A 24,125-nucleotide genomic window follows, 5' to 3' on the forward strand; every position below is an offset into this window, starting at 1 on the left:
CTACGCGGGCACGCCTTTGTCCCGGGGGCGCCCCGGGCCGCGGGGCCGCGCGGGCTTCCTGGGGGTGTTGAGGGGGCGGCGGCTGCCCCGTGGAGCGCGGGGCAGTGCGCAGCCGCGCTCGCTCTGCGTGTCCGAGGACTCGTCGATGAAGGCCAGATTCTCGCTGGGGTAGTCCAGCGCGGAGGCCGTGGGCGGGGTGGGCGGCGTGGGCGGAGAGGGTGGCTCGATCTTCTCCGGGGCCGCAGGGGATAGGGGTCTGCTGGCGGGCTGCGCTGGGCACGGCGGCGGAAGCAGGGGTGGCCGCTCCTTCTCCGGCGGCGGTGGTGCCGTGGGCCCGACTCGCTGGGTCACCCGCGCGGTCACCGTGCCGGTCCAGCTGGCAGCCTGCGCCGTGAGGCCGCCCATCTGCGCGGGGAGGAAAGGCAGTCCTCGACCGGGGCTCCTCGACCGTCTCCGCAACCCCGGGAGCCTGACCCTTCACCAGTCAGGCATTGCCCCTCTTTTCCGCCTCGTCTTCCTGCCTCAGGAGCGGGAAAAGGCCGGAGGAGGGAAAAGCTCATCACCCAGCCACATGCTCTCCCCTCCTCCATCTGCGCGGAAGTGCCCTTTTCTCCAGAAGAAAGGACCGACCGGACTTTATTTCAGCTCTCCCTCCCGTGCCCCCAGAGACCTTTGCGCCTCCCCCCTCTCCACGGCCGGGAGCAAGGAGTGGGGCTACAAAATATTTAGAACAATAAATAAAAATACAACAACAAATAAAATTTTAGTGTAAGTATGTCCCATGCAATATTTGGGACATTTATACTCAAATATTATTTGCAACTTATCCAAAATTCACATCAACCGGGCTTCCTTTATCTTTATTTGCTAAATCTGGTAACCTTATCCATGAGAGTAGAGATGGAGTCACCTGCAAACCTGTCAGAGTTTATCGCTTTGTTCCCGGCCGGTGCGCACTGGGGCTCCCTCAGTCCCTGCCTTGGGGAGCCCACACTCTGGAAGGGAGGCAGACTAGTCAACCTGCTGCTGGTGAGCAGCGCAGCAGCGCCAGGGCGCAGGCGCGGTGTCGACGCAGGGGCGCCTACCTCTGCCCGAGTGCGGCGGGACACTACTCGCAGCCAGTTCCCGATGGTGGTGAGCACTGAAGCGAAGTAGGCCAGGCCGAGTAGGATCCAGAACCACACCAGCGGCTGGTAGGCTGCAGAGTTCTGGTTGGGGCTGGCTCCTGGGACGCCACGGGGAGGGCAGAAAGAAGCTGATTGTGAGACACGCCTTGAGCCTGTGAGTCTCTGGTTCACTGCCCCTCTTCCCAACTCGTTGAGAGGATCCGCCCTCCCCAGGACAGTGGGTGTGAGCTAGAGTGCGCGAATGGATGCAAGAAGATGAGTGGGAGTGACTTGAAGGTGTGCAAGAGAAGAGTAAGTGGGGTGCTCACGTGCAAGAATGTGAGCATGTGTGAGGGGTGCACGTGTACAAGAATGTGGCATGTGTGAAGGGGTCACTTAATATGTGTGAGCACGCGTGGGGTGTAAATGGGCATGAGGTGTTGGTGCATCCCTGGAAAAATGTGAGGGTGCATTCAGTGAGTGGATGTAGGGATTGGAGCAAGCACGTGTGAGCGCACAAGCGCCCTGTGGAACCTGGAGGGAGAGGCAAGATTGCAGAGCCCCTGGGCAGGAATAAAATGGGTAGGGAAGTGCAACCCAAGAAAGTGGCCTCACCGGCCACATAGTCCCCGAAGCCCACCGTGGTGAGCGTCACCACGACGAAGTAGATGGCCTCCAGCTTGCTCCAGCCCTCCACATAGCAGAAAACGAACGTGGGCGTGAGAACGAAGAGCAGGCAGCCGATCAGCAGAAAGAGCACCGCCGATAGAATTCGCACCAGTTCTGGTGGCACCTGCCACTTCTGCAGGGAGGGCAGTAGGCAGGGCCGAGGAGTCACCAAAACCTCCAACTCTCACACCCCACAACCCTCTTCTGGGAGCCCGTGTCCGAGGTTCGCGCGATTCAGGCGCCCCCCGCTCACGTGCCGGGTGGGTATGTAGGGAAGTGTATCCCGAGCCCAACGCAAGGGCGCGCAGGGTGCGGAGCAGCTCACCAGGAAGATGGCTTCGATGTGACCAATGCCGCGGCGTAGGGAGGAGCCCAGCCGGTCCCCGACCCCTGCCAGCAGTATCCCGAACAGCGGGATCCCCACCAGTGCATAAAAGATGCAGAAGAGGCGGCCAGCATCTGTGCGCAGGGCCGCGTTGCCATAGCCTGGGCAGAGGGGTCGTGCAGCAGCTCTAGGGGTTGCCTGACCCCCCTACCTCCCCCTGCGCCTTCCCCTGTGAGAAAGCCCAGCCACCCCGTGCCCCCTCCCATGACCAGTCCCCTCCCCCACCGATGGTGGTGATGATGGTGCCTGAGAAAAAGAAGGCGCTGCCCAGGTCCCAGGCTGAGTGGTTGCTGTTCCTGGTTGAGTTGGTGTCAGGGTTTGCACCCCCTCCCAGGGCATCAGCCACCTCCTGCAGGACAAGATGCAGAAGGAGGAACCTCAGTCCTTCCCTCCCGTCCTAGCCAACCCCCTGGCCATCCAGTCTCCAAGGTGTTTCCCTCCTTACCCCTCCCACCTCTCCCCTGCCCTCTGGTCTCCCTGAAGGCAATCCCTTACAGCAGACATTGCAAACTGGAGAGCCCAATTTTGTTTGACCAACACATTGTTTTAGAGACATTTGAATTATCGGCCCCTTAATTTCATATAACAGATTTCCAGTTTTACAGTGGTCAGGAGCACAGACTCTGGGACCAGACTGCCTGGGTTCAAATCTTGGTGCTAGGTGAAGTTGAGCATCAATTTCTGCATCTATCATTTGGGGATGGTGATAATAGTACCTACCTCGTAGAGTTATTGTGAAAAGTTAAAGCACTCACATCAAAGCAAGCACTGTGTGTTTGTGAAATTAGTCCCCATGTAGAGATCATGCCCAGTGAGTTCCAGCTTTCCACAGACCCCACCAGTCCCACCGCCCCTTTGGAAGCTGAGTTTGAGTCCCTTGCCTTCGAAAATCTGATGAAAGTTAGGGACCCTCCCTCCAGGAAGGTTCACATACCAATAAATTTTGCATCCAGTTTTAGGAGGGTCATGGATACACAAACCCCTGCCCACCCTGCTGAAGTCCAAACCAAACCCTGTGCTACATAGTAGGTGATCAATAAACATGATTAAATTAATGAAATGGCCATGTGTCTGCCCCTCTTGCCAACCAGTCTGCCTCTCCCTCGGAGGCGGAGTCTGTGTTTTGAGAGTGCCTGCCCTAAGTGATGGAGGTCAGAGCATATAGAGGAGGGGGTGCAGAGGGGCCCTTCCCCAAGGAGCACAGAGCTAAGACACAAGTGGTGTGAGGGAGGTCAGAAACCACCTTCTTTCTCTCTGACTGCAAGACCTCATTAGCAAGACACATTCCAAATTAATCTTCCTAAAGTGACGGCCCAGAATCTCCGTTGTTCCCTGCTATCTGCAGAGTAGAGTCCAAACTCCCCAGCCCAGCCTGTAAGGCCCTTCTCAGTCCGGTCCCACCCTCCCTTTCCCCAGTCTTCACTCCTGGGACCCCCATTTTGGAATTCAAGTTACAGTGACCTTTTCCCCCGATTTTCTGAGATGATTCCATTTCCTGAAATAATTGTTTAATACACCCAAGAAGTGAAAGGTATGATTAAAAGTGGTTTAATTTTATTCTGCAACACTTTTCCAATAAATTCACTACTTAGGGGAAAAAAATCCTTTGTCATTCTGTGTGTTCTAATTTTTGCTTCAAATGACTAGGCATCTGTTAAATCCAAGAACTGCAAAACACTCTGAGCTTTCCAGCCTCCACGCCTTTGCCCATGCTGTTCCTCTGCCTGGGAGTCTCTTTCAACCCAATCACACATCCCTAAATTCTACCCATCTCACCTGCTTCATTTCAATTACCAGCTCTTCCCAAAGGCCCCTGGCATCTCCCTCCTTGCCCCCAGCACCTAGCCCAGGGCCCAGCATACAACAGGCATTTAACAAAGAAGGAAGTAATGAAAGCTCCTTTTCTACTAAATCCTACAGTGAACTTTCCATGGATTTGTCCCTTCACCTAGATGTAACATCCTCTAGGGTAGAGCCTGCATCTGTTCCACCCCAATATCAATTTCCCTGCTCACCCTATGGTGTACAGCACAGCACCTAGCACACAGTAGGTGCATAATTGCTGCATGACTATTTATGGAAGAGAAATAAAGCAGCTGTTGCCCTCCTTGCTTGGTTCTGCCCTTCCTTTTCTTCTTCTTCTTCTTCGTCGTCGTCTTTTTTTTTTTTTTTTAATCCAGGAAAAAAGGAATTCCTTTGTGAAGATAAAATAGGTCAGATTCCCTCCCTCCTCCTGCCCTGTGGTCTGGCCAGGCCCTCTCCTACCCAGGCCTCTCGGAGCTTTGCTGGGCATTCTGGAGGTGTCAGAGACAATGTCAAGCTGCCTGTGTCCTGGACCCACCCCATCCTCATCTCTGCTCCAGGTCCTGCCACCTTGGGAATCAGCTGGAACACCGAGGCTCCATGTTGATGGCTCCTCCCTCCAAAAGAAGGGGCAGGAAATAGGGGTGCCTTTCAATAAAATAATAAACATGAATGTATTAAAGTTAAATGTTACTTTATTTTTTTTTAATATGACAGTGGCTCAGAAATCAGAGACAGTGCAGCAGAGGTGCTTGCCTGACAGTAGCCCAGAAGGTTGCAACCCACACTTTCTTTAGTCATTGGTCCAAAGTTGACCCATCCCTGACTCGCCCTCCCTCTAGCCTCCGCATCGTAAGCAGGTGTCCTGGTGGGAAGGTGTGCTCAACCTGGCATCCATGATGGCATGGACCAGCTTGGGGGATCCTGAAATCCTCCGAAATCATCAGTACATGTTTATATGTGCACTTTTCTGGAGGTAGCGGGTGGGGAAGTGTTCACAGTGTTCTTGGGTTTCTCTGAGGCATCTGTGACTTCAAAGAAGCATAGGAACTAGTGTAGGGTTGCCAGATTTAGCAAATAAAAATACTGCACGGGACATATTTATATTTTAAAAGTATTCATTCTTTAGCTGAAATTTACATTTAACTGAGTGTTCCAGACTTCATCTGGCAACCCTAAACCAGTGAGTTAGACCTGAGAAAATGTAACATATCTCATCTGCTACAGCCATGTATTCATTTCTTCCTTCATGCGTTCCTTCATTCAACCACTATCACACACGGAAGGAGCCATTTTAGGAAGATAACCCAATGCCAGGCACAGCAAGGAAAACAAATGCCGCCCCGGCCGCCATATTGAAAACACAGAGACCTGGATCCCAGCCTCTGCCCTGCACCCCCCAGCGGCACCCTGCCTTCAGGGGTGCGGGTCTGGAAGCAGCTCTCCAGCACAGGGTCCCAGTGGCATGCAGCTAGTGTCAGGGGGTCACGGGTGACTGCTGAAGGAGCTCTCCCCCACCCACGCACCTTGATGAAGAGCCCCAGGTCCTGGTCGCTCACACATGGATGGGCCCTCAGGAACTTCTCTCGGACCTCCCCCAGCTCCCTTTGGGCCTGCTGCTCATGGGGCTGTTCCAGGGCCTGGAACACCAGGGCACCGGACACCAAGTAGAGCAGGACCACAGCCAACAGTGCCAGTAGTGTGGTGCTGCGCATGGCGCGCCCAGAGGCCCGGCCAATTCCACGGCCCGTCTGGGGAGGCCGGGCAGGGGGCTCCTGGGGAGCTGCAGTCACTGTGGGCAGAACCAGGGATGCTGGGATCAATAACCTGACCTGACACCCCTACACCCTCCTCCAACCCCTACACACCCAATGGTCTTGGAGCCCCCAGCCCTACTACCCACAGACGTCTTCTCCTCACATCCCTCTGGCCGGACACTTGGTACCAGGACACACCCAGTCCCCCCACCTCTGTCCTCCCCCTTACCTCCACTGCCCGGCCCTCAGCCCCTGTCCAGGGACTCCAGGGTGTGAGAAGATAAGAGGGCACCGGGAAGGAGAGTGGAAGGGGGAAAGAGAGACCGAGCCTGCCGAGGGAGAGGCAGGACGAGCGAGGAAATGCTGGGGGCGTGGAGGGGGCCTGGGGAACCCGCCTTCCAGCTGGAGGCTGAGGGGGCACAGAGGACTGTGCAGGGCGGGGACGGGGGTGGCGGGTCCCGGCTCGTCCGCTGAGGCTGCGGCAGCATCTTCGCGGTTTCTCCCTCCCCCCCTAACTCTCCTCGCTCCTCTTCTAGACGCGATGGACCGGGCGGGGAGCCTCCAGGGTCCTCCAGCGCCCCGCTGGGCTTTCGAGGAACCCTGGGGCGGGTCCGGATCGCTGCGCAGAGGCGAGGCAGGGCGGAGGGGAAGGGAGGGTACTGGGTTCCGGGAAGCAGCGCGGTGGGGGCGACCAGGGCCGGACCAGTGCAGCATCCCCTGGACAGCTGTCAGCCCCCGGGACAGAGGGGGGCGGCGCCCTCGCGCACACACGCGGGCACAAAGACCCGCGCGCCCACGCTCCACCCTGCGGCTCCAGGCGGCGCCCCTGCCCGGGCTGCACGCACACACACACTCCACCTGCACACTCCCCGGCCTCTCGGGCACACCGGACGCTCAGGGCCGCGCGCGCCGGGCCAAGGCCCCCAGAGGCCCACACACTTGTGTGCACACACTCACATACACACATACCCAGACCTTGGGGCCACCGCGCAGCGCCCACTGCCCAGACACCGCACCCCCGCCACTCGCTCCCACGGCCTCCCCGCGTCTTCACGCCGACGCCTCGGAGCGTGACGGGCGGCGGCTGGATGCGCGGCCGCAGAACTCCCAGAGGCGCCCACGAACGGGGAGGTGGGCGCCTCTGCCGGCCGGTCGCCCCCTGCGCGCCCCAGCCCCGGAGCCCGGCCGGCGCCCTTCGCCGCCCCGCACTCCCTCTCCGCGCCAGCGCGCCCGCCCTCTCCGCCCCACACTCACTGTCTGCCCCGCTGCGGCTGCGGCTGCGGCTGCGGCCCGGGCTCCGGCACGGCCTCGCCGGTGCCTGCCGGCTGGGCCGCGGAGGCGGCGGCAGGGGCGGAGCGGGCGGCCGCCGGTGCTGGGACCCCCTCCCGCCGCCAGAAGCCCCCCTCCTCCCTCATTTAACCCCTCCAGCGCCGCGCTTCCCTCTGCTGTGCCTCGCCCTCGCCTCCGGCGCAGCTCTCCGCAGACCCTTACCTGCGGCTGCCCAGCCCCCCAATCCTGGCCGGTCCCGGGAGGTGAGTGGCAGAGGAGCCCGGGAGGGGTCGCCGTTGGGTCAGGCCTGGAGTCTCAGACCGGGGCCCTGGTTCTGCCCTGTTGGCCAGCCAGCGTGGCCAGCGGCACGGCCCCAACTTGGACATCAGCCGGCTCACCTCTTCGGACAGGCTCCACTCTAATCTCCCAGCATCTTCCAGGCCCACTACCAGGTGGGAAGGGCCCTCAGCTCCCCGCCCCGAGGGACAGCCTGGCCCTTGGGCTCTGCACTCATGAGGGAGGAGACCCCAGGGGACAAAGGGGTGGGGGATCCCCTGGGGCAACCTGTAATTGGCCGAGGTAGGGTTGGGACCAAGCTCTGGGAAGTCAAGGTGGGGCACCTCCTGCATCCCCATCTTTTGTTCCTCACTTCCATGCCCATCCCCCAGCCAGGAGCTGGTGCCAGCACTCCCTCCCCCACTGTCTGAACAGCAGGGCCCTGGCAGGTCCTGGAACTCATCTCCTCTCTGCTCTTACCCATTTCTTTACAACTCGGATCTTGCCAAAGACCCTCCTCTTGCCTGGGGGCCTCAGCCTTCACTTGGATGGTTTTAAGCATGGGCTCTAAGGCTGGCCATCCTCTACCAGTAGGGGGCCTAGACAGGTTACCGAACTCTCCCCACCTCCCAGTCCCCACTTACAGAAAAGAAAAGGGATGACTCTCCCCTCAGGCTGCTGTTCTGAGCATTAAAGTGGTTGGCATTTGTAAATGCTGGAAACAGAGCCTGGCACTCACAACTAAGTGCCCTACAAATGTTGGCAATTTTCCTTTCAACAAAAAGTGTTGGTCCAGTTTTGAGCCGACTCTCTGAGTCTCAGATGCGGCCTGCTGCTTACGAGAGCCCCAGGTGAAGGGTTTCAAGACAGGCTCCGTGCTAGGCCCCAGGAACTCCCAGGAGCTGGAACAATTGGCCACACACATGGGCAGGAGACAGACCCTCTGATAAATGACTCCCGGCCGAGGGACAGATGACATCTGTAAGGGCTGTGACTACAGAGGGTAGTGGATGCACTATTAGGGACAGTCAGGGAAGGGGCCCCCCAGGACCACCAGGCAGGCTGTGTCGGGGCAGACCAACCATCTGGCCAAATCCACACCTGCTAGGGAGATGGGGGCTGCTTGGTTACTGGCCAGCTCCTCCTCCGCAGGCCTTGGACTAACTCCTGGACCTGAAGGCCAGGTTGGGCATAATGACAGGGAAACAGGGTCTCTAGAAATCCCTACCCACTAAGGGTAAGAGGCATAGGAGCCATGCAATCACTGTGCCAAGGGACCCGGGAGGGGGGGACACAGTTCCCTGACCTGGAGATGGTAGGCTTCATAAAGGAGGTGAAATTTGAAGATCTTGAGGAAAGAGTAGAAATTATTCAAGCGGCAAGGGGACTGGAGTGGTCTCTCTTCTGGTCTCTCTTCCCCTCAGACTGCAGGCTCCTCCGTCTCCTCACCCACCAGCCTCGGGGGAGGTAAATGGCCCCTGCCCAGCCCAGCAGCCCCCCTCAAGGGCCGGTGTCTGATCGGCCTTAGACCAAACAGGCAACGGTGTGAGAAACACAAGCAGACAACTGACAGACAGTGAATAGACTCGGGGCACAGACACTGTTTATTGAGTGGCAGGCGCAGGACAGGTAGCTGGCTCTGGTGTGGAAGCAGAGGTGGTAGATCATGCCAGACTGCTATGAGCCTCTGGCAGCCAGGGCCATGCCCCCCATCCTCGGGGACAGCACAAGCTCACTACAACAGGAGTAGCAAGGAGCCGGCCTGGGAAAGAGGCAGCCACAGCCCCCGGGATCCCGGGCAAGAAGCGGCAGATGAACTTGGCACAGGGGTCTGGGGTGGGAGGGACTGGGGTCTGGATGTTCTGCGGGGAGATGAAGGGGGATCACGTCTGTGGGGTAGAGTAGAGACTGTGATGGTGGCTGCCTGGTCCCAGAACCTGGGAGAAGAGCAGAGGAGTGGTCCGCGTCTGGCTGCCCCCGCACCAGCCTGGCTCCCGCCCGATGGCACCGTACCAGCTGCTGGAGCCTAGGCTGCCTGACATGCTGCAGGCAGAGAAACAGGCTCAGTCCCACGACAGTCACTAGGACCACAGTCGCAAGAGTTGGGGGAGGGAGAGACACCTGGAAGAGCCCAGTGACCCAGACCTCTCTGACTATGGCAAACTTCATCTTGGAGGGAGAGGTGGAGGCTTCAGCAATAGCAAACCACAGGGGACCTCACCTGGTACAGATCGTGGCACGGGTGGGGGTGTGGGAAGGCCCAGCTGTAGGTCCCCATGGCTCAGTGGGGCAACCCGGGAGCCCAGGGCTCCTGAGGTGGAACCGGGACTCCTACCTGGTGCTCTCACCCCGGCTGTGCTCCCAAGAGCAGCCCTCATCCTCGCAGTGTGCCCGGTCGAAGAAGTAGGAACGGGAGCCAAAGACCTGCCCGTTGAGGATGCGGCTGGTGCTCTGGGGGAGGGAGCCGCCATTGATGCTTCCTCCTGCCCCCCACTGCCCTCCCCCAACCCCCAGAACCCAGCCCAGGTACCCCCAGTGCCGCCCCTCTCCACTGGCCCTCACCAGGTCCTGCGGGGGCCGGTGCACCCGGAAGAAGCCCACCAGCAGGGTGGTGGGCAGCAGCTCCCACACAAAGAGGATGAGGCCAAACACCAGGTAGCCTTTGTTCCCCAGGTCGTTCACCAGGTCCGCCTGTGGGGAGGCAGGGGCTGTGCCAACCTGCAGTCGTGCCAATGGGGCACCCAGACAGGGCCCAGGCCAGCTTGGGGCCAAGAGCCACAGCTACTGAGGAGGCGGCAGACGTGCCGAATGCCCACCTGATCAGAGACGTTGTACCAGTCATAATCGAAGGCGTCCAGCCGGCTCCGGGGGGCCAAGGCCAGGGCCGCCAGGTTGTAGCAGGCCCGGCTGGCATAGAGCAGAACCATGGCGCCACCCATCGCAGCTGCCTGGCACACGCTGGTCCCCTGGCACAGATGACAACAGAGGATCCTTAGGGAGGGTAGGCTCCAGCTTTCTCTCTACTCTGAAGACCCCAAACACCCCACAGGACACTGAGGCATCAGCCCTTGTGGCCCTACCTTGGCCTCCAGGTAGATGCTGGTGGAGGGAGCCCGCCGGGCGACAAGGCAGAGGCAGGCGGCAAGAGAGAGTGCGCAGATAACAAACAGGGAGTCGCTCACCAGGACGCGCACCAGCAGGAGGGCCCAGGGCTGTGCCCGGCGCCGGCGGGACAGCACTGCACACAGCACATTCACCAGCAGAAAGAGCAGCGAGGCCCCCACGAAGGCCCCTCGGACAGCCAGCCTGCGGCCCACAACACGGTCAGCCCCAGAAGACCACCCTTGGCGCTCCCCAACCACCCAGCCTCCCCCAGGAGACCCCGGTGTCCATCAGAACCTCAGGTCATCCAGTCTGAACCCTGCTCCTCTAGTTTTACAGATGAGGAAACTGAAGCTAAAGGGGTCAGAAGATGACTGACGGCTGTGGTACAGCAGAAGGAGCACTGGATTGGGAGTCAGGAATCTGGGTTTAAGCCTGGCTGTGCCTCCTGCCAGGTGTGTGATCATGAACATGTTGCTTTACCTTGCTGGGCCTCAGTGTCGTCGCCTCTCAAATGGGGCTAATAACAGCTTCACAGGTAAGTTGTAAAAATTAAAGATGTTTGTGAAAGCTCTTAATAAACTGTGAGATGTTATACAAATGACAAGAGTATCACTGCCCAAGGTCACCCAGAAGTGCCCTTTGGCTTTGGAGTTTCCAAGGGCTGGAGCCTCCAACTCTTCCTCCATCATGGATGACATTGGTACCCTCTCCCTTCACAGTATGTCAACTGTTTCTATTATAGTTGTCCTTCACATATGCAATGCCCCTGCTGAGCCATCCGCACCAGATGCCTAACTCTTCCAAGCTTTTCACAAATATTCTGGGTTGTCCTCGCCTCAGACCTACCAGGGAGGAAGGAATGGACACCGGGCTTCTCCCTGCCCCTGACCTGGAGGCTGAACCCACCAGTGTCCCGAGTACTTACAAGCCTCGGCTCATCTCTGGCCGACGCTTTGCCTTGGCCTTGAACACCACCTGGGAGCAGAGATGCCCATCATTCTTTGGGGCCCTTGGGGCTTGCCACCCCATTGCCCGCCCCCACCCGTCACCATGGTTACCTGGGCAAAGTAGAGGTTCATAAGCGTCAGTGTGAAGAACTGGAGGCAGACAGGACAGCAGTAGAGAAGCCAGAAGGGCAGTGGCCCCAGACGGTTGGCTCGGGGTGTATCTCGAAAGTAGAAGGAGAAGAGGGTGGTACGCAAAGCAGCCCAGAGCAGACAGAGTGCCAGGAACACCGTCTGATAGCTGAGACGCTTGTGCCCATACAGGAGCACCAGCCAGAGCTGGGCATAGACGGAGAAGAAGAGCAGGGCGTACAGAGTGGTGTAGGCCGCAGTCAGCCCCAGGGTCACGGCGGGCGGCAGCGCAGGCACCAGCCCAGCAGCAGGCACCAGGCCAGACAGGTTACTCTCCATGTCAGGGAGGGAGGCCTGAATCCCGGAGACAGAGATGGAGGGGCTGGCAAGGGGCCAGGGAAATAAATACGGAGGGGTGGGAGTTGTAGGGTGCAGAGACAGAGATGGGGAGCTCAGGGGGAAAGAAGTTGTGGCTGGCCAGGCCCTCCCCCCCTGAATAGAGGGACCCTTGCCTTTGCGGGGCACACGCAACCTGGGCCCCTCACTCAGGGGTGTGGAAGGACAGCCTTTCCTCTCCAGGGCAGAGGGGGATGGGAGCACTGCTCTCTGGGCCAGCCTCAGAGCCGGGGATGGGGAGAGGGGTGGAGGTGCAGAGTCTGAAGAAGAGGGGTCCCTGGTCTTGGTCGCTGGAGTCGTCCTGGCAGGAGGGGGAGAGCCGGCCAACGCCAGTCTGCTCAGGGTTGCGGCCGCTGCTGGGGACGCTCAACGCCTGCCTCTCCCCCTCCCCAAACTGGGGGACTCTTTCCCCTCCAACAAGCCGGATGGGGAGGGCCTCTGCCTTCCGTCCTCGGGATTCCGGACGCTGCCCCCACCCCACCCCCCACTGCGTCTACTCCCCAGCCGCGGGGGGCGGGAGGAGACCGACGCCGGGTCCTCAGGCCGCCGATGGGTAGCCGGCTCCGGTCGCTGGGACGCGGGGCTCCGGCTCCCCGGCTCCCGCTGCTCCGCCCCCTCCTGCGCCTGCGCGGCCGCCGTTCGCTACGCAAATTGCTCAGAGTCTGGCCCCTGCTACGCAGAACCGCGCCGCGCCCGGCGCGGCACCGTTCGAGAATTGGCGCGACTTGCGCCGCCGGCGGGCGTCAGGGGTTACAAGAGGCGGCGAGCGGCCGTGACGCTCGGGCTGCGCCGCGTCCGGCCAGTGCCCGGGTGGGCACTGCCCGGGGCCAGCTGCCCTTGCTTCTTTGGGGGGCCGGCAGTTCCCATGCTTCTCTTCCCCATCCTCAAATCGAGATCATGCCGCCCGACCCGGGGCGGTAACGACTTCCCTTCACCCGGTCTCTGAACGAAACTTCCGCCCTCAGCCAAGATGGCCTCCGGGGCCCGCCCCCCGGGCCTTATCCCGCCTGGCCCCGCAGCCCGCGCTAGCCGGCCCGCGCACTCCCTGGCCGGCGGCGATTCCCGCTCACCTGGCCCGCCGTCTGCCAGGCGCGAGGCTCCGCGAGTCCTATGGTCACCCTCACAGGGGCCCCTGTCCCTTCTGCGCCGGGGCAGTCATCCTGCCAGGGCGAAGGCTCCCTCTCTTATCTCGAGTGCTCCCGAGTTGGCGCGGGGAGTGGCGCCCCTGATGCGGGCGGTGCGAGGTTTCCACCGCGGGAAGAAGGGAGGGGGACTTCCCGAGCCGGCCACCCGGTTCTGACGGAGCAGTGACAACAACAACAGTTGCATCCGACGGCTGAGCTTCAATTAAGGCTTTGCAAAGTGCCTTCACCCACAGTAATCACCACTCAGTTTACAAGGATCACCGACTCCTGAGGGAGGTGTCATTATCCCCATTATACAGGGGTGGAAATTAAGGCCCAGAGGGCCTGAAGGACTCGTCAGCAGGAGCTGGCCTCCAGATGGGGACCCCAAAGAACCCCTCATCTGCTCCCACACACGCCCAAGGCATAAGGAAGTCGGGAGCTGAGCATCCGGAGACGTAGAAGGTACCCAGGAGGAAGGTGGTGGGCGGGGCCCGGGCCGTTAGTAGCCCCGCCTGCTGGCCAGTTAGTGACATTTCGAGAGCTGATTGGGCCGTGTCGGTGACAGTTCCCGTTGCCCAGGCAACTAGGGCCGGGCTCCCTCGGTGCTAGAGGGACGCGGCGGGCCCGGGTCAGGGGCCTCGAGATCGGGCTTGGGGTGAGACCTGTGTGCCGTCACCACGGGCGGGTCTGGCCGAGGCCTGGGTAGGGGCCTGGGGCTGCCGTACCGCCCCAGGGCTCTGAGAGATTTAGATCCTGGGTGGGTAGGTTGAGCTTCCTGCTGTGCCAGACTCAACGGACAGATGGGGGCCTGGGAGGCAGGGTGGACCTGGGGTTCTGAGGTGGGAGAGGGAGCCAGGGATGCCTGCGCCCCCCCCACCGCCGGCCCCCGTTAGCCCCAGCTGTGCCCTAACCACCTACCATCTTACCCCCGCAGCCCAGAGCATGTTCCAGATCCCAGAGTTTGAGCAGAGTGAGCAGGAAGACTCCAGCCCTGCAGATAGGGGCCTGGGCCCCAGCCCCACAGGGGACAGGCCCCCAGGTCCCAGCAAGCACCAGCAAACGGCCCCAGGCCTCCTGGGGGAAGCTGGTCACCAGCAGGGGCAGCCAGCCAGCAGCAGCCACCATGGAGGTAGGCACCCCTGCCCCAAAAACAACCACCTGGCCTCCAGCCCAGTAGCTCCCTGCACCCCAGCCACATCCACACTCACTGCGTGGCCTTGAGCAAGTCCCTAACCTCTCTGCACCTCAGCTTCCTCCTCGGTAAAACAGAGAATTAGTCACCACCAACGTAGTGCTGTGGGGATGATTAGGAATACCTAAGAAGCAATTATAGAGCTGGTGCTTGGTAAGTGGTCAAAGTACGCAGCTCTTAGCTTAGGGCCAGGACAGAATCACTGAGAGGCAACTTAGGTCACACTTGCTTGGCATTTCCTTGGGGCTAGAAGACTTGGTGGTGCCCTGCCCCAGGCTAGCACTTTCCCTGAGATCCCGGGATCCAGCCTTCCAGCCCCAGCTATGTTCTTTCCAGCCCTGTGGCTCACACGCGGGTTGTCCTTGCCAGTTGCCAGGGCCAGGTGACCCCAAGAGGCAGACAGCCCTACCAGGCAGCGGGTCTGTGTGGGGCTGGGGAAGCATCGGCTGTCCTCCACATCTACTGAGGGGGACCCAGCGCTGAGATGGAAGGATGGGCCCTGGAGGGCAGTGGCCATTTCTCTGTAGTCCCCACCTCCCCAGTGGCCAGCACAAGCCTTGGCACCTGGAACAACCACAAAGATCTTCTGAAAACAAAACTCATGTCCCTCACCTGTGGAAGCCGAATTGACGCCCTCCCATTTTCAGGAGCAGGAAGGCTTATTAAGACCCCCTCCCCAGGGAATTCCCTGGCAGTCCATTGGTTAGGACTCAGTGCTGTCACTACCTAGGACCCGGGTTCAATCCCTGGTCAGGGAACTAGGATCCTGCAAGCCATGCGGCGCAGCCAAAAAAAACAAACAAACAAACAAACAAAAAGGTTGGTATTCAGTTATTAGTCAGGGATATAATCTCTAATACAAAACAAAACAAAAAATCCTCCCTAGCCCACTGTCTGTCACACTGAACTCCGCAGGTTTTCTTTAACTTCCAGATTTTTTTTTTTTTTTTTTTTTTGTGAGGTATGCGGGCCTCTCACTGTTGTGGCCTCTCCCGTTGCGGAGCACAGGCTCCGGACATGCAGGCTCAGCGGCCATGGCTCACGGGCCCAGCCGCTCCACGGCATGTGGGATCTTCCTGGACCGGGGCACGAACCCGTGTCCCCTGCGTCGGCAGGCGGACTCTCAACCACTGCGCCACCAGGGAAGCCCAACTTCCAGATTTTTGCACTTGCTGTTTTTCTGCTTGAAACAGCTTTCTGCCCCCCCCCCCACACCCGGCTGTCCCTTCCCATCTTCTGTGTCAAGTGCTGAATGTATGTTCCAGCTGCCAGGGGTTCATCAGTGACCAGAAGAGAGAAACCCTTGCCCTTGTGGTTGCCCACATTCTAGTAGGTAGAGGGAGACAAACCATAAACAAAGAAACAAAGTAGTGAGTGATATAATGCGTTAGAAGATGATGCACTACATGACACACTCTTGACTTTCTCATTGGAATACAGAGTACTGGGGGGCCGGGGGAGTGATTTTAACTGAGGTGGTCAGGGTGGGCCTTGGTAAGAAGCAACATTTCAGCAAAGGCTAGAATCAATGAGGGGTGAGCCAGGCAGAGGTCTCTGGGAAGACAGATGCAGGCAGAGACCTGCAGGCGGAGGGAAGGGCACATGCAAAGGCCCTGAGGTCAGGACACAGTTCAGGCCAGTGAGGGGAGGGAGGTTGGAGAGTTAAGGGAGGGGGAGGGGCCGATGGACAGGGCCTTGAAGGCCCAGGTGAGGACTCTGGCTTTCACTTTGAGTGAAAACCTAGAGGGCTTTGATCTTATTTGGACCTCGAGAGAATCACCAGGGCCCCTGTGTTGAGCCGGGTCTGCATTGGGCAGAGGCAGGGGCGGTGCCACAGGGGAGGATGGTGATCTGTGCCAGGCTGGTGGTGGTGGAAGTGGTAAGCAGCTGGACTCTGGGTTTCTCTTGAAGGTACAGCTGGCAGGATTTGCTGGCAGACAGTTGTGGGGTATGAGGCACAGAGAAGATGGCTGCAAGGGATCTGGCCTGGGCACCTGGAAGGATGGAGTCGCTCTTAACTGACATGGAACTGAGACGGCGTGGGGTGAGATCAGGAGCCCTGTTTGGGCCAGAGCAGGTTAGAGGTGCCTTTTGGGCATGCAGGTGGAGACTTCTAGTAGGGATAGATACCTGTAGAAGTTGGCAGTCGCTGATGTAGTGTTCTGTGGGCCCTGGGAACCAGTGTAGACAGGGGAGGAGCTGGACTGAGCCTGGGGATCCAGTCTGCAGAGGGCAGTAGGAGAGGAGGAGTCAGCACTGGGGTCTGAGAAGGAGGGAGCGGTCTGGTAAGGAGAGGGCGAGCTGAACCCGTGAGGCTCCTTCCAGGGCTGCTGGAGGAGGACTGTGAGTAGAGCACTGGACTCGACACAGGGCCAGTGCAGCTTGGGTGGCAAGTGGGGAGGGATGATAGGAAGAGGGTTGGAGGTAGAAAGGGGAGCCCACCCCCTCTCGGCAGCTGAGCTCTGGCAAAGAGGAACAGAGGAGCGGGTGGCAGCTGAAGGCCCAAGGAGGGTCAAGGAAGGGTTGTTTTATTATGTCTTTTATGATAGAAAGGGAAATGAAAAGAGCATTTGGTGGTGGGGGGCCCATGCTGCGCGGCTTGTGGGATCTTAGTTCCCCAACCAGGGATGGAACCCATGCCCCCTGCAGTGGAAGCATGGAGTCTTAACCACTGGACCACCAGGGAATTCCCAAAAGAGCATGTTTGTAAGCTGATGGAGTAATCCAGGAGCGAGGAAAATACTGGAGGATGCAGAAGAGAAGGGAAGCTTGCTGGAGAGGTGTCCCTGAGTAGGAGAGAGCAGTCTGGTGTGCAGGGGAGGGGCGGCTCAGCTAAGAGCGGTGGAGGGCAGGGAGAGATACCTCATGGGAACTAGTAGAAGTCTCTCTCATGGGTGCTTCCATTTTCTTGGTAAAAGGAAGCCAGGTCTTGAGCCAGGAGTGAGGGTTGGGAGAGGGATGGGGGCTGATGGGGAGAGAGGAGCAGGTTTGAAGTGGTTGTCTTGGCCTAGAGAATGGAGTGTGGAAGGTGTGCTGGGCAACATCTAGGGTGCCACTGGGTCTCGTGACCGTGAATTTGAACTGAGGTGGCACGGCTGTGCTTTCCTCCAGCCCCACTGGCCAGTCGGCTGCCTGTGGGAACTGGCAGGGAGTTGGCCTTAACCAGACCTGTGCTGGTCTCAGCCCAGTGAGAGAGGTGGCTGGGGGCTTAGCTCGTGTGCAGTGTAGGCTGGCCAAGTGTGAGGAGTCCCAGCATCATTAGAGTTGGGGTGCCAAGGCAGGGAGCTGGGAAGGACCACTTCGGTGCCATGAATGAATGAAGACACGAGCGGCTAAGGGAGTGGCTGGGGAGAGAACGGCAGGGAGCTCCAGTAATCTCCTGCACCCACAAGGGGCCCACCCTGTGGGCGGTGGGTGCTTGAGGCCCGGAGTGGGAAGGGTGGCACAGCCCAAGAAACTAGATTTGTGGAGGAAGGAGTGAGAATGGTCTGAAGCAGCAATAAGCCAAGGGGATGCCTATCCCAGCTCCAGGTCCAGCCATGAGGAGGCCTGCAGGGGAGAAAATAGCCACCATGTAAGAGGACTGCACTGGATTCCTTAAACTTTTCTTTTTTAATTAATTAATTTTTGGCAGCATTGAGTCTGTTGCTGCGCGCAGGCTTTCTCTAGTTGCAGCGAGCGGGGGCTACTCTTCGTTGCGGTGCGCAGGCTTCTCATTACAGTGGCTTCTTGTCTTATTGTGAAGCATGGGCTCTAGGCGTGGGATTCAGTAGTTGTGGCTCGTGGGCTCAGTAGTTGTGGCTCACGGGATCTAGAGCGCAGGTTCAGTAGTTGTGGCTCATGGGCTTAGTTGCTCCGCGGCATGTGGGATCTTCCCTGACCAGGGCTCGAACCTGTGTCCCCTGCATTGGCAGGTGGATTCTTAACCACTGCGCCTCCAGGGATGCCCATCCTTAAACTTTGGACTTAGTTTTCGATGTCTAAAAAGCAAGTGATTTTTCCATAAAAGATCCGCAAGTGCCAGCGACCTGCCAGAGCCACAGGGCCACTGCCCCCTCCAGATGGGCAGGGTCCTGTCACTCTTCATAATCCCTGCCCCCACACCCCTGCTGTAGTGGACGGCGTGTGTCCCCAGGGCGGGCCTGTGGCCACCTTGTGTGCTGTGACAGCTCCATTGCATAGCCTGGTGCCTGGGGCAGCTGGTGCGTGGATGATGGAGAGGGGAGGAAGGACATGCAGTGGGAGAAGCAGCCCAGTGCCGGGCCCTGGGCCAGACTGCAGGGGTCAAGCTCAGCTCTCCCCTCTACTGGTAGCTCGAGCTTGAGCAGGTTACTTAACTCACTCTGCCTCAGTTTTCTTTGTTTTTCCTTTTTAAAAAATTGAAGTGTGGGCTTCCCTGGTGGCGCAGTGGTTGAGAGTCCGCCTGCCGATGCAGGGGACACGGGTTCGTACTTCACCATAGTAAGTGAAGTCAGAGAAAGAAAATATCACATGATATCACTTATATGTGAAACTATAAAAAATGATACAAACGAACTTACTCACAAAACAGAAATAGACTCACAGACATAGAAAACAAACTTACGGTTACCAAAGGGGAAAGGAGGTGGGAAGGGATAAATTAGGATTTGGGGATATTTTTTTCTTTTTGGCCGTACCACGCTCAGCTTGTGCGATCTTAGTTCCCCGATCAGGGATTAATAACCTATAATGGAAAAGAAGCTGAACAGGAATATATATATGTATATGTATGTATAACTGAATCACTTTGCTGTATACCTGAAACTAACACATCATTGTAAATCGACTACACTTCAATTTTTTCTTTTCTTTTTTTTTTGTTTTTTTGTGGTACGCGGGCCTCTCACTGTTGTCTCTCCCGTTGCGGAGCACAGGCTCCGGATGCGCAGGCTCAGCGGCCATGGCTCACGGGCCCAGCCGCTCCGCGGCATGTGGGATCTTCCCGGACCAGGGCTCGAACCCATGTCCCCTGCATTGGCAGGCGGATTCTTAATCACTGTGCCACCGGGGAAGTCCCAAAGAAGAATAATATTTTATTTCAGTGTCCCAAATACAATTTTGGTGGAATACAGCAATGCACAGCCATGTATATATTGTTTCTGGCTTCTTTCAAGCTATGACTGCAATGTTGAGTAGTTGTGACAGAGACTGTGTGGCCTGCAATGCCCAAAATATTTACTATGTGGCCCTTTATAGAAAACATTTGCCAGCCTCTGCTTTAGTGTTTTCTGATTTACTCAGCTCTGAGCAAGGTGGGGGTATGTTCTCTACAGGACGGTAAGGGGCTTTTGTACCCCAAACGGCTTTGGGTACACAGGAAGCCTCGGCCAAGACACGACAGGCAGCGCACCTGCTCAGGGAGGAGTGCCACGCTGCTCTCCTGCTGGGGGCGAGCAGTAAGTGCACCACCCACGTGTGGTAGAGCAGGATCCAAACCCAGCCCTGCCTGATGGCAAAGCCTCACTGCCTCAAACTGTCTGGAACATCACTGTTTTAATGAAGTGTGCAAGGATGCTCACAGAAGCATGAACATGGATGTGTCCAGCCCCATGCACGTACCCAGAAGCCCAATGGGTAAAGAACTTAAAGCCTGGTGGTGGGCCTCGGGGCACCTCCAGCCCTAGGCCCCTCCCAATTCCCCACCCCAGCCCCAGGCAGGCTCTCTGGAAGGATGGTGTGAGTGGGCAGGCCTGGGTACCCACCCATGCTCACAACCAGACAGGAGCCACGCCCATCTCTCACCCTTACCTTCCCCAAACTGGGAGAGGCCACCTCTGCCGTGCCCCGGGGCATGTAGGGGTGAGAGCTGATTGAAGGTTGGATGCATAGGGTGGGAGGGGCATATCCACTTCCCCCTGGGAGTTCACAGAAAATCCCTCAGATTTTTTTCTAGTAAACAGAAGGACACTTAAATGTTCAGTTTACACTCAGGAGCGTCATTTTGACAATGGCTGGCTTGGCGTTGCTAAATCCACGGCTTTGGTAAAAATCCCCACTCCTTAGGGTAGGCCGCTGGTAGAGCTGGCACTTACAGAAGGACCAGGGGTGCCTTCCCAGACCTGAGGCCCCAAGGTGGCCCGTGGTGCTGCTGGAGGGAGCCGGGGGCATGAGAGTTAAGCACACAGGCACAGGAGCCAGAATGGTTGGGTTGGAATCCCAGCTCTGCCATCTACTAGCTGTGTGACCTTGGGCAAGTTACTTACCCTCTCTGTGCCTTAGTTTTCTCCTCTGTAAAATGGAGACAGGGAGTAACCTCCTTCATAGGATGTGATGAGGACGTAAGGAATTGATACACACGAAGCACACTTCCAACCTGACACAGCGAGTGCTCTTCTGCTTGCTCTGATTCCTAGGCGAGGGTGCAGTGCCCCCCTGCCAATCACTCATCTTCTGACCCTTGGGCCTTGCATCTGTCAAGTGTGGAGGTGTGTGTATTCTTAGTGCTGGTAAAGGAAAATAATAGCTGATGTTTCCTAAGCATTTAAGTGACCGGGCAGGGTGTACCAGCTGTGCGACCCTGGGCAAGTTCCTAACCTCTCTGTGCTTCTACTTCCTCATGTGTGAAATAGGGAGAACTTGGCCTCTGCTTCACTGGGAAGCTGGGAGCCTGCAGGACATGAAAAATGCAGAACTGGGTGCTCTCCCTGTGTCATTTGTTCTCGTGGAGGTCCTGGGGTCTGGGGTCCATTTCACAGAGGACTACACTGAGGCCCCAAGGGATTAAAGAAAAGGCCCCAGGTCACAAAGCAGGAAGGTGGTGGTGGGGACCCCGGCCCTGCTGCCCACGCCTCACGGAACTGGTCAGCGTTCTGCAGATGGGCCTATTCTCATCAGGGGTCTTGCTGCTCTCAGCTCCTTAGCCCCCACGCCCAATCCCAGCTGCTGATTTAGCTGCCCGTTCCCCACTGCCAACTCACTCCTCAAAGGCTTTATGGTCTCCCTACCTACCTGACCTCAGGCTTTGGTGACGCCCAGGAGCTCCGACCACCCGCTTAGCCTAGGCCTTTCTGGATCCAGCCCCCTCTTCCCTTTTTGGCTTTCTCAGCCATGTGTCTGGAGATGGGACCCTTGGAGGCCCAGCAGCCCTGGAGCTGACCCACAGGCCTTTTGGGAGGGGATGAGACAGTTACCCCTGGTTTCAAGACCGGGTCTAGATCTTAGTTTCTCCAAAACGCCTCCCTGTGGACGCTGGCCCCCTGCACTTCTTCCATGCCTGTCTTTCACTCTATACTTAGTTCTGGATTTTGCTCCTGGGAGTGTTCTAGGTCTTTGCTGGACTGCGTATGGGGGTGGGGTTGGCAGGAGTTCGGGAGATGGCACACAGTACCTAAGTCGGTCAAACTCAGGACACACCTCTTTGCATAATGATCCACCACGCCCTTTCAGCTTAGCACTTTCCAGCTCTTTATGTGACCCTTATGCAGTCACTGGTAGTAAGGACTACGTTTATCCCCACAGAGAGGTGAGGGCACAGGTGCAGGGAGTTGAAGGGCAGCTGGACAAGGGAAGAAGTGTAGCTCAATGGATAATCAATGGACTCTGGATTCCAACAAACCTCTAGGGACTTCTAGCCTCAGAGCTTCACAGCTGTGGGACCCTGCGCAAGTCTTAACCTCTCTTAAGCCTCTGTCTTCTCATCTGCAAAGTGGAAGCAATGTTAGTACTCACCTCCCAGGATGGTTAGGAGGATAATGAAGTAATGCCCAGGGCCTACTAGCACACAGCAAGTGCTCCCTAAGTATTACCTAAAGTCAACAGACCTTTCTGGACAATTTCTCCAAAGTGGGTGCTGTGAGAGGTACAGACACGCTGCTGACAGGCTCTTGTTCTCTGGGGGCCCAAGGTCTCCTGTAGGCCACAGCAGTGCAACAAATGGACCCCAGCAGGTCAGCTGCAGGTCGCCTGGCTGGGGCGACCTCCTCATCCAGGGGACTGGCTTCCTCTGCGGGGGAATGGGGCTGAGGAAAGAGCTACCGGCCCAGGGGGTTGCTGGGAAGCCCCAGCATCACGCACTCGCAGCTCTAACTACTAGTTCTTATGCCCTTATTTTGTGCCAGGCACAGAGGAAAGTCATTTTATACACTAAGGGCCTGGCCCATTATTGGGGCTCAATTAAGATTTGTGGGATTAGTGAGAAGTTAATTCGAATCTTCACAAAAGCCCCATGAGTTTCCCTTAGGAGGGAACTGGGGCTCTGAGAGGTAGAGTGATGTGCACGCAAAGACCACAGCGGGCCGACGGAGCTAATGCTGAGGGCTTCGGCAGAGCTGGGGCCACAGAGGAGTTGAGATTCACGTCGTCCCCACCCCCTGACCTTCTCTGCAGGCACTGGGGCTGTGGAGACCCGGAGTCGCCACAGCTTCTACTCCGCGGGGACGGAGGATGAAGAAGGGACGGAGGAGGAGGAGCCCAGCCCCTTCCGGGGCCGCTCGAGCTCGGCGCCCCCCAACCTCTGGGCTGCACAGCGATATGGCCGCGAGCTCCGGAGGATGAGCGACGAGTTCCACGGCTCCTTCAAGGTGAGCTCCGGCCGGGGCGCACAAGGCACCGTAGTCCCGGAGCATGCCGGGACCTATACTCCCGGGGCTCCTCCCACTGGGCTGTCCCATTCGAGTCCCACTGCATGTCGGGATTTGCGGTCTCGGGACTCCTCCCTCCAGCCTGTCCTTTCCCGAGTCCCAGGGCATTTCGGGATCTATAACCCAGACCCCGCTCCAGAAGGCCCAGGCTCCTGGGTTCCCCAAATCCTTTGAGCGCGGGGCATGCTGGCATCTGTGCTCCTGACCGACCTCTTTCGGATATCCGGGTTCCTGGACCTCAATTTCGGAACCCCTTCTTTAATTTTCGAATTACGGTCCCATCTTCCAGGTGCCAGATCTCCAGCTCTGGCGCTTACAGGGTCCTAGGCATCGTCTCTTCCCGCCCCCGGCATGGAGGATCTGGGATCTCGGTACAGGGCCTGCTGGCACTATTGTCTTTATCTCCCCCGTGATCTCACTTGGCGGTGGGATTCCGGAAGCGGAGGGGCCAGGCTCGAGGTGCCAGGATAAGCTAATTCACATAACCCTTTCCTCCTCCCACCCCGAAGGGACTTCCTCGCCCGAACAGCGCGGGCACAGCGGCGCAGATGCGACAAAGCCCCAGCTGGACGCACTTCCTTCAGTCCTGGTGGAACCGGAACTTGGGGAGAGGAGGCCCCGCCCCCTCCCAGTGACCTTCTGTCCCACATCCCGAATCTCCGAACCGCTGCTGGCGGCCATCTTGGGAGTGGGCGGAAGTCTTTTCTGCAGGCCTTATGCAAAAGGAGGCTGTTTCGTCCCTTTCAGAAGGAGGCGGTCTGACCCAGAGCCCAATTCCCTTCCGGTGTGTGCGAGGACCGCGGAGGGGCTCGGCCCCCGTCGGAAGTCTTGAAGTTTTTCCGCCCTTAGGTGCTGGAAATGGCCCTGTGACCCCGCCCCCGGCACTGGGCTGCCACAGTCGCCTTCGCCAGTTGCGAGCCGGAATTAACCCTAACTTCGCCAGAACCCTTTCCTCCGAGGTAACGCTGCGGGCCGATGCTCGCTAGAAATGTGGTAATAAAGCCCGCGTCTGTGCCGTGGAGTCTCCTATGTCCGTCGCTTGGGGCTTCGCGGGCAGGGGGAGCGGTAGCACTGACAGTTTCAAAAGATGCCCTCGTTTTATATATAAGGGAAATTGAGGCTGTTTCTGAGTGACATCATGGGACCGAGATCAGAGAGGGGTTGAGGCGGCGAGCAGAGCCACGGCTGCTCGGCCTCCGGGAAGCGGAGTGCGACCGGACCTCGGGGACCTCCGGGTCCTTATCTCTAATATGGTAATTGGGAACTGCAGGCCGGCTGGCCGCTGGAATTCCACGCACTGCAAACCGTGCCGCAGTCCCCCAGGGGAGGGTCATTTGTTCCTATTTGGGTCAGTCCTTTTGAGC

At 58.2% G+C, this 24,125-nt stretch overlaps 3 protein-coding genes across 13 annotated transcripts; 1 reads left to right on the top strand and 2 right to left on the bottom strand.

The window, feature by feature from the left end:
- KCNK4 (potassium two pore domain channel subfamily K member 4) lies at window positions 1-5,693 on the bottom strand. The gene is made up of 6 exons (XM_060157626.1): window positions 5,490-5,693; window positions 2,386-2,509; window positions 2,101-2,261; window positions 1,722-1,908; window positions 1,086-1,225; window positions 1-405 (listed from the first exon to the last, which is right to left on the bottom strand). Exons 1-6 carry the CDS (start codon window positions 5,676-5,678, stop codon window positions 1-3), a joined length of 1,206 nt encoding a protein of 401 aa, XP_060013609.1. The 5' UTR covers window positions 5,679-5,693.
- Window positions 5,694-8,846: 3,153 nt separating this feature from the next.
- Window positions 8,847-22,731, bottom strand: GPR137 (G protein-coupled receptor 137). 8 transcript variants are annotated; one of them, XM_060158803.1, is made up of 9 exons: window positions 22,497-22,731; window positions 20,386-20,592; window positions 11,429-11,800; window positions 11,296-11,345; window positions 10,346-10,571; window positions 10,082-10,231; window positions 9,828-9,956; window positions 9,601-9,716; window positions 9,012-9,308 (listed from the first exon to the last, which is right to left on the bottom strand). In XM_060158803.1, exons 3-9 carry the CDS (start codon window positions 11,783-11,785, stop codon window positions 9,149-9,151), a joined length of 1,188 nt encoding a protein of 395 aa, XP_060014786.1. In that variant the 5' UTR covers window positions 11,786-11,800; window positions 20,386-20,592; window positions 22,497-22,731; the 3' UTR covers window positions 9,012-9,148. The 8 variants fall into 8 exon arrangements, with proteins under 8 accessions (XP_060014790.1, XP_060014786.1, XP_060014785.1 ...); XM_060158802.1 differs by lacking the exon at window positions 22,497-22,731 and having other exon boundaries at window positions 20,386-20,600; XM_060158800.1 differs by lacking the exons at window positions 20,386-20,592; window positions 22,497-22,731 and adding an exon at window positions 12,913-13,640.
- BAD (BCL2 associated agonist of cell death) lies at window positions 12,886-23,776 on the top strand. Of its 4 annotated transcripts, none has more exons than XM_060158808.1 (4): window positions 12,886-13,431; window positions 13,904-14,098; window positions 22,508-22,701; window positions 23,271-23,776. In XM_060158808.1, exons 2-4 carry the CDS (start codon window positions 13,912-13,914, stop codon window positions 23,394-23,396), a joined length of 507 nt encoding a protein of 168 aa, XP_060014791.1. In that variant the 5' UTR covers window positions 12,886-13,431; window positions 13,904-13,911; the 3' UTR covers window positions 23,397-23,776. The 4 variants fall into 4 exon arrangements, with proteins under 4 accessions (XP_060014791.1, XP_060014792.1, XP_060014793.1 ...); XM_060158809.1 differs by lacking the exon at window positions 12,886-13,431 and adding an exon at window positions 13,513-13,624; XM_060158810.1 differs by lacking the exon at window positions 12,886-13,431 and adding an exon at window positions 13,600-13,726.
- The last annotated feature ends 349 nt before the right edge of the window (window positions 23,777-24,125 follow it).

The sequence above is a fragment of the Lagenorhynchus albirostris genome, chromosome 9 (genome assembly GCF_949774975.1).
Source record: "Lagenorhynchus albirostris chromosome 9, mLagAlb1.1, whole genome shotgun sequence".
Taxonomy (NCBI): domain Eukaryota; kingdom Metazoa; phylum Chordata; class Mammalia; order Artiodactyla; family Delphinidae; genus Lagenorhynchus; species Lagenorhynchus albirostris.

Excerpts from the sequence above, each read along its gene's own strand:
- KCNK4 (XM_060157626.1), bottom strand. The coding sequence starts at position 5,678 with ATGCGCAGCACCACACTACTGGCACTGTTGGCTGTGGTCCTGCTCTAC. Across the intron at positions 2,262-2,385 it reads CACCATCATCACCACCATCG|GCTATGGCAACGCGGCCCTG; the intron begins GTGGGGGAGGGG and ends CCCTCTGCCCAG. Across the intron at positions 406-1,085 it reads CCCGCCGCACTCGGGCAGAG|ATGGGCGGCCTCACGGCGCA; the intron begins GTAGGCGCCCCT and ends CTCCCCGCGCAG.
- BAD (XM_060158808.1), top strand. The coding sequence starts at position 13,912 with ATGTTCCAGATCCCAGAGTTTGAGCAGAGTGAGCAGGAAGACTCCAGC. Across the intron at positions 14,099-22,507 it reads CAGCAGCAGCCACCATGGAG|GCACTGGGGCTGTGGAGACC; the intron begins GTAGGCACCCCT and ends CCTTCTCTGCAG. Across the intron at positions 22,702-23,270 it reads AGTTCCACGGCTCCTTCAAG|GGACTTCCTCGCCCGAACAG; the intron begins GTGAGCTCCGGC and ends CCCACCCCGAAG.
- GPR137 (XM_060158803.1), bottom strand. The coding sequence starts at position 11,785 with ATGGAGAGTAACCTGTCTGGCCTGGTGCCTGCTGCTGGGCTGGTGCCT. Across the intron at positions 10,572-11,295 it reads CCAGAGATGAGCCGAGGCTT|GCTGGCTGTCCGAGGGGCCT; the intron begins GTAAGTACTCGG and ends TGTGGGCCGCAG. Across the intron at positions 9,717-9,827 it reads ACCGGCCCCCGCAGGACCTG|AGCACCAGCCGCATCCTCAA; the intron begins GTGAGGGCCAGT and ends TCCCTCCCCCAG.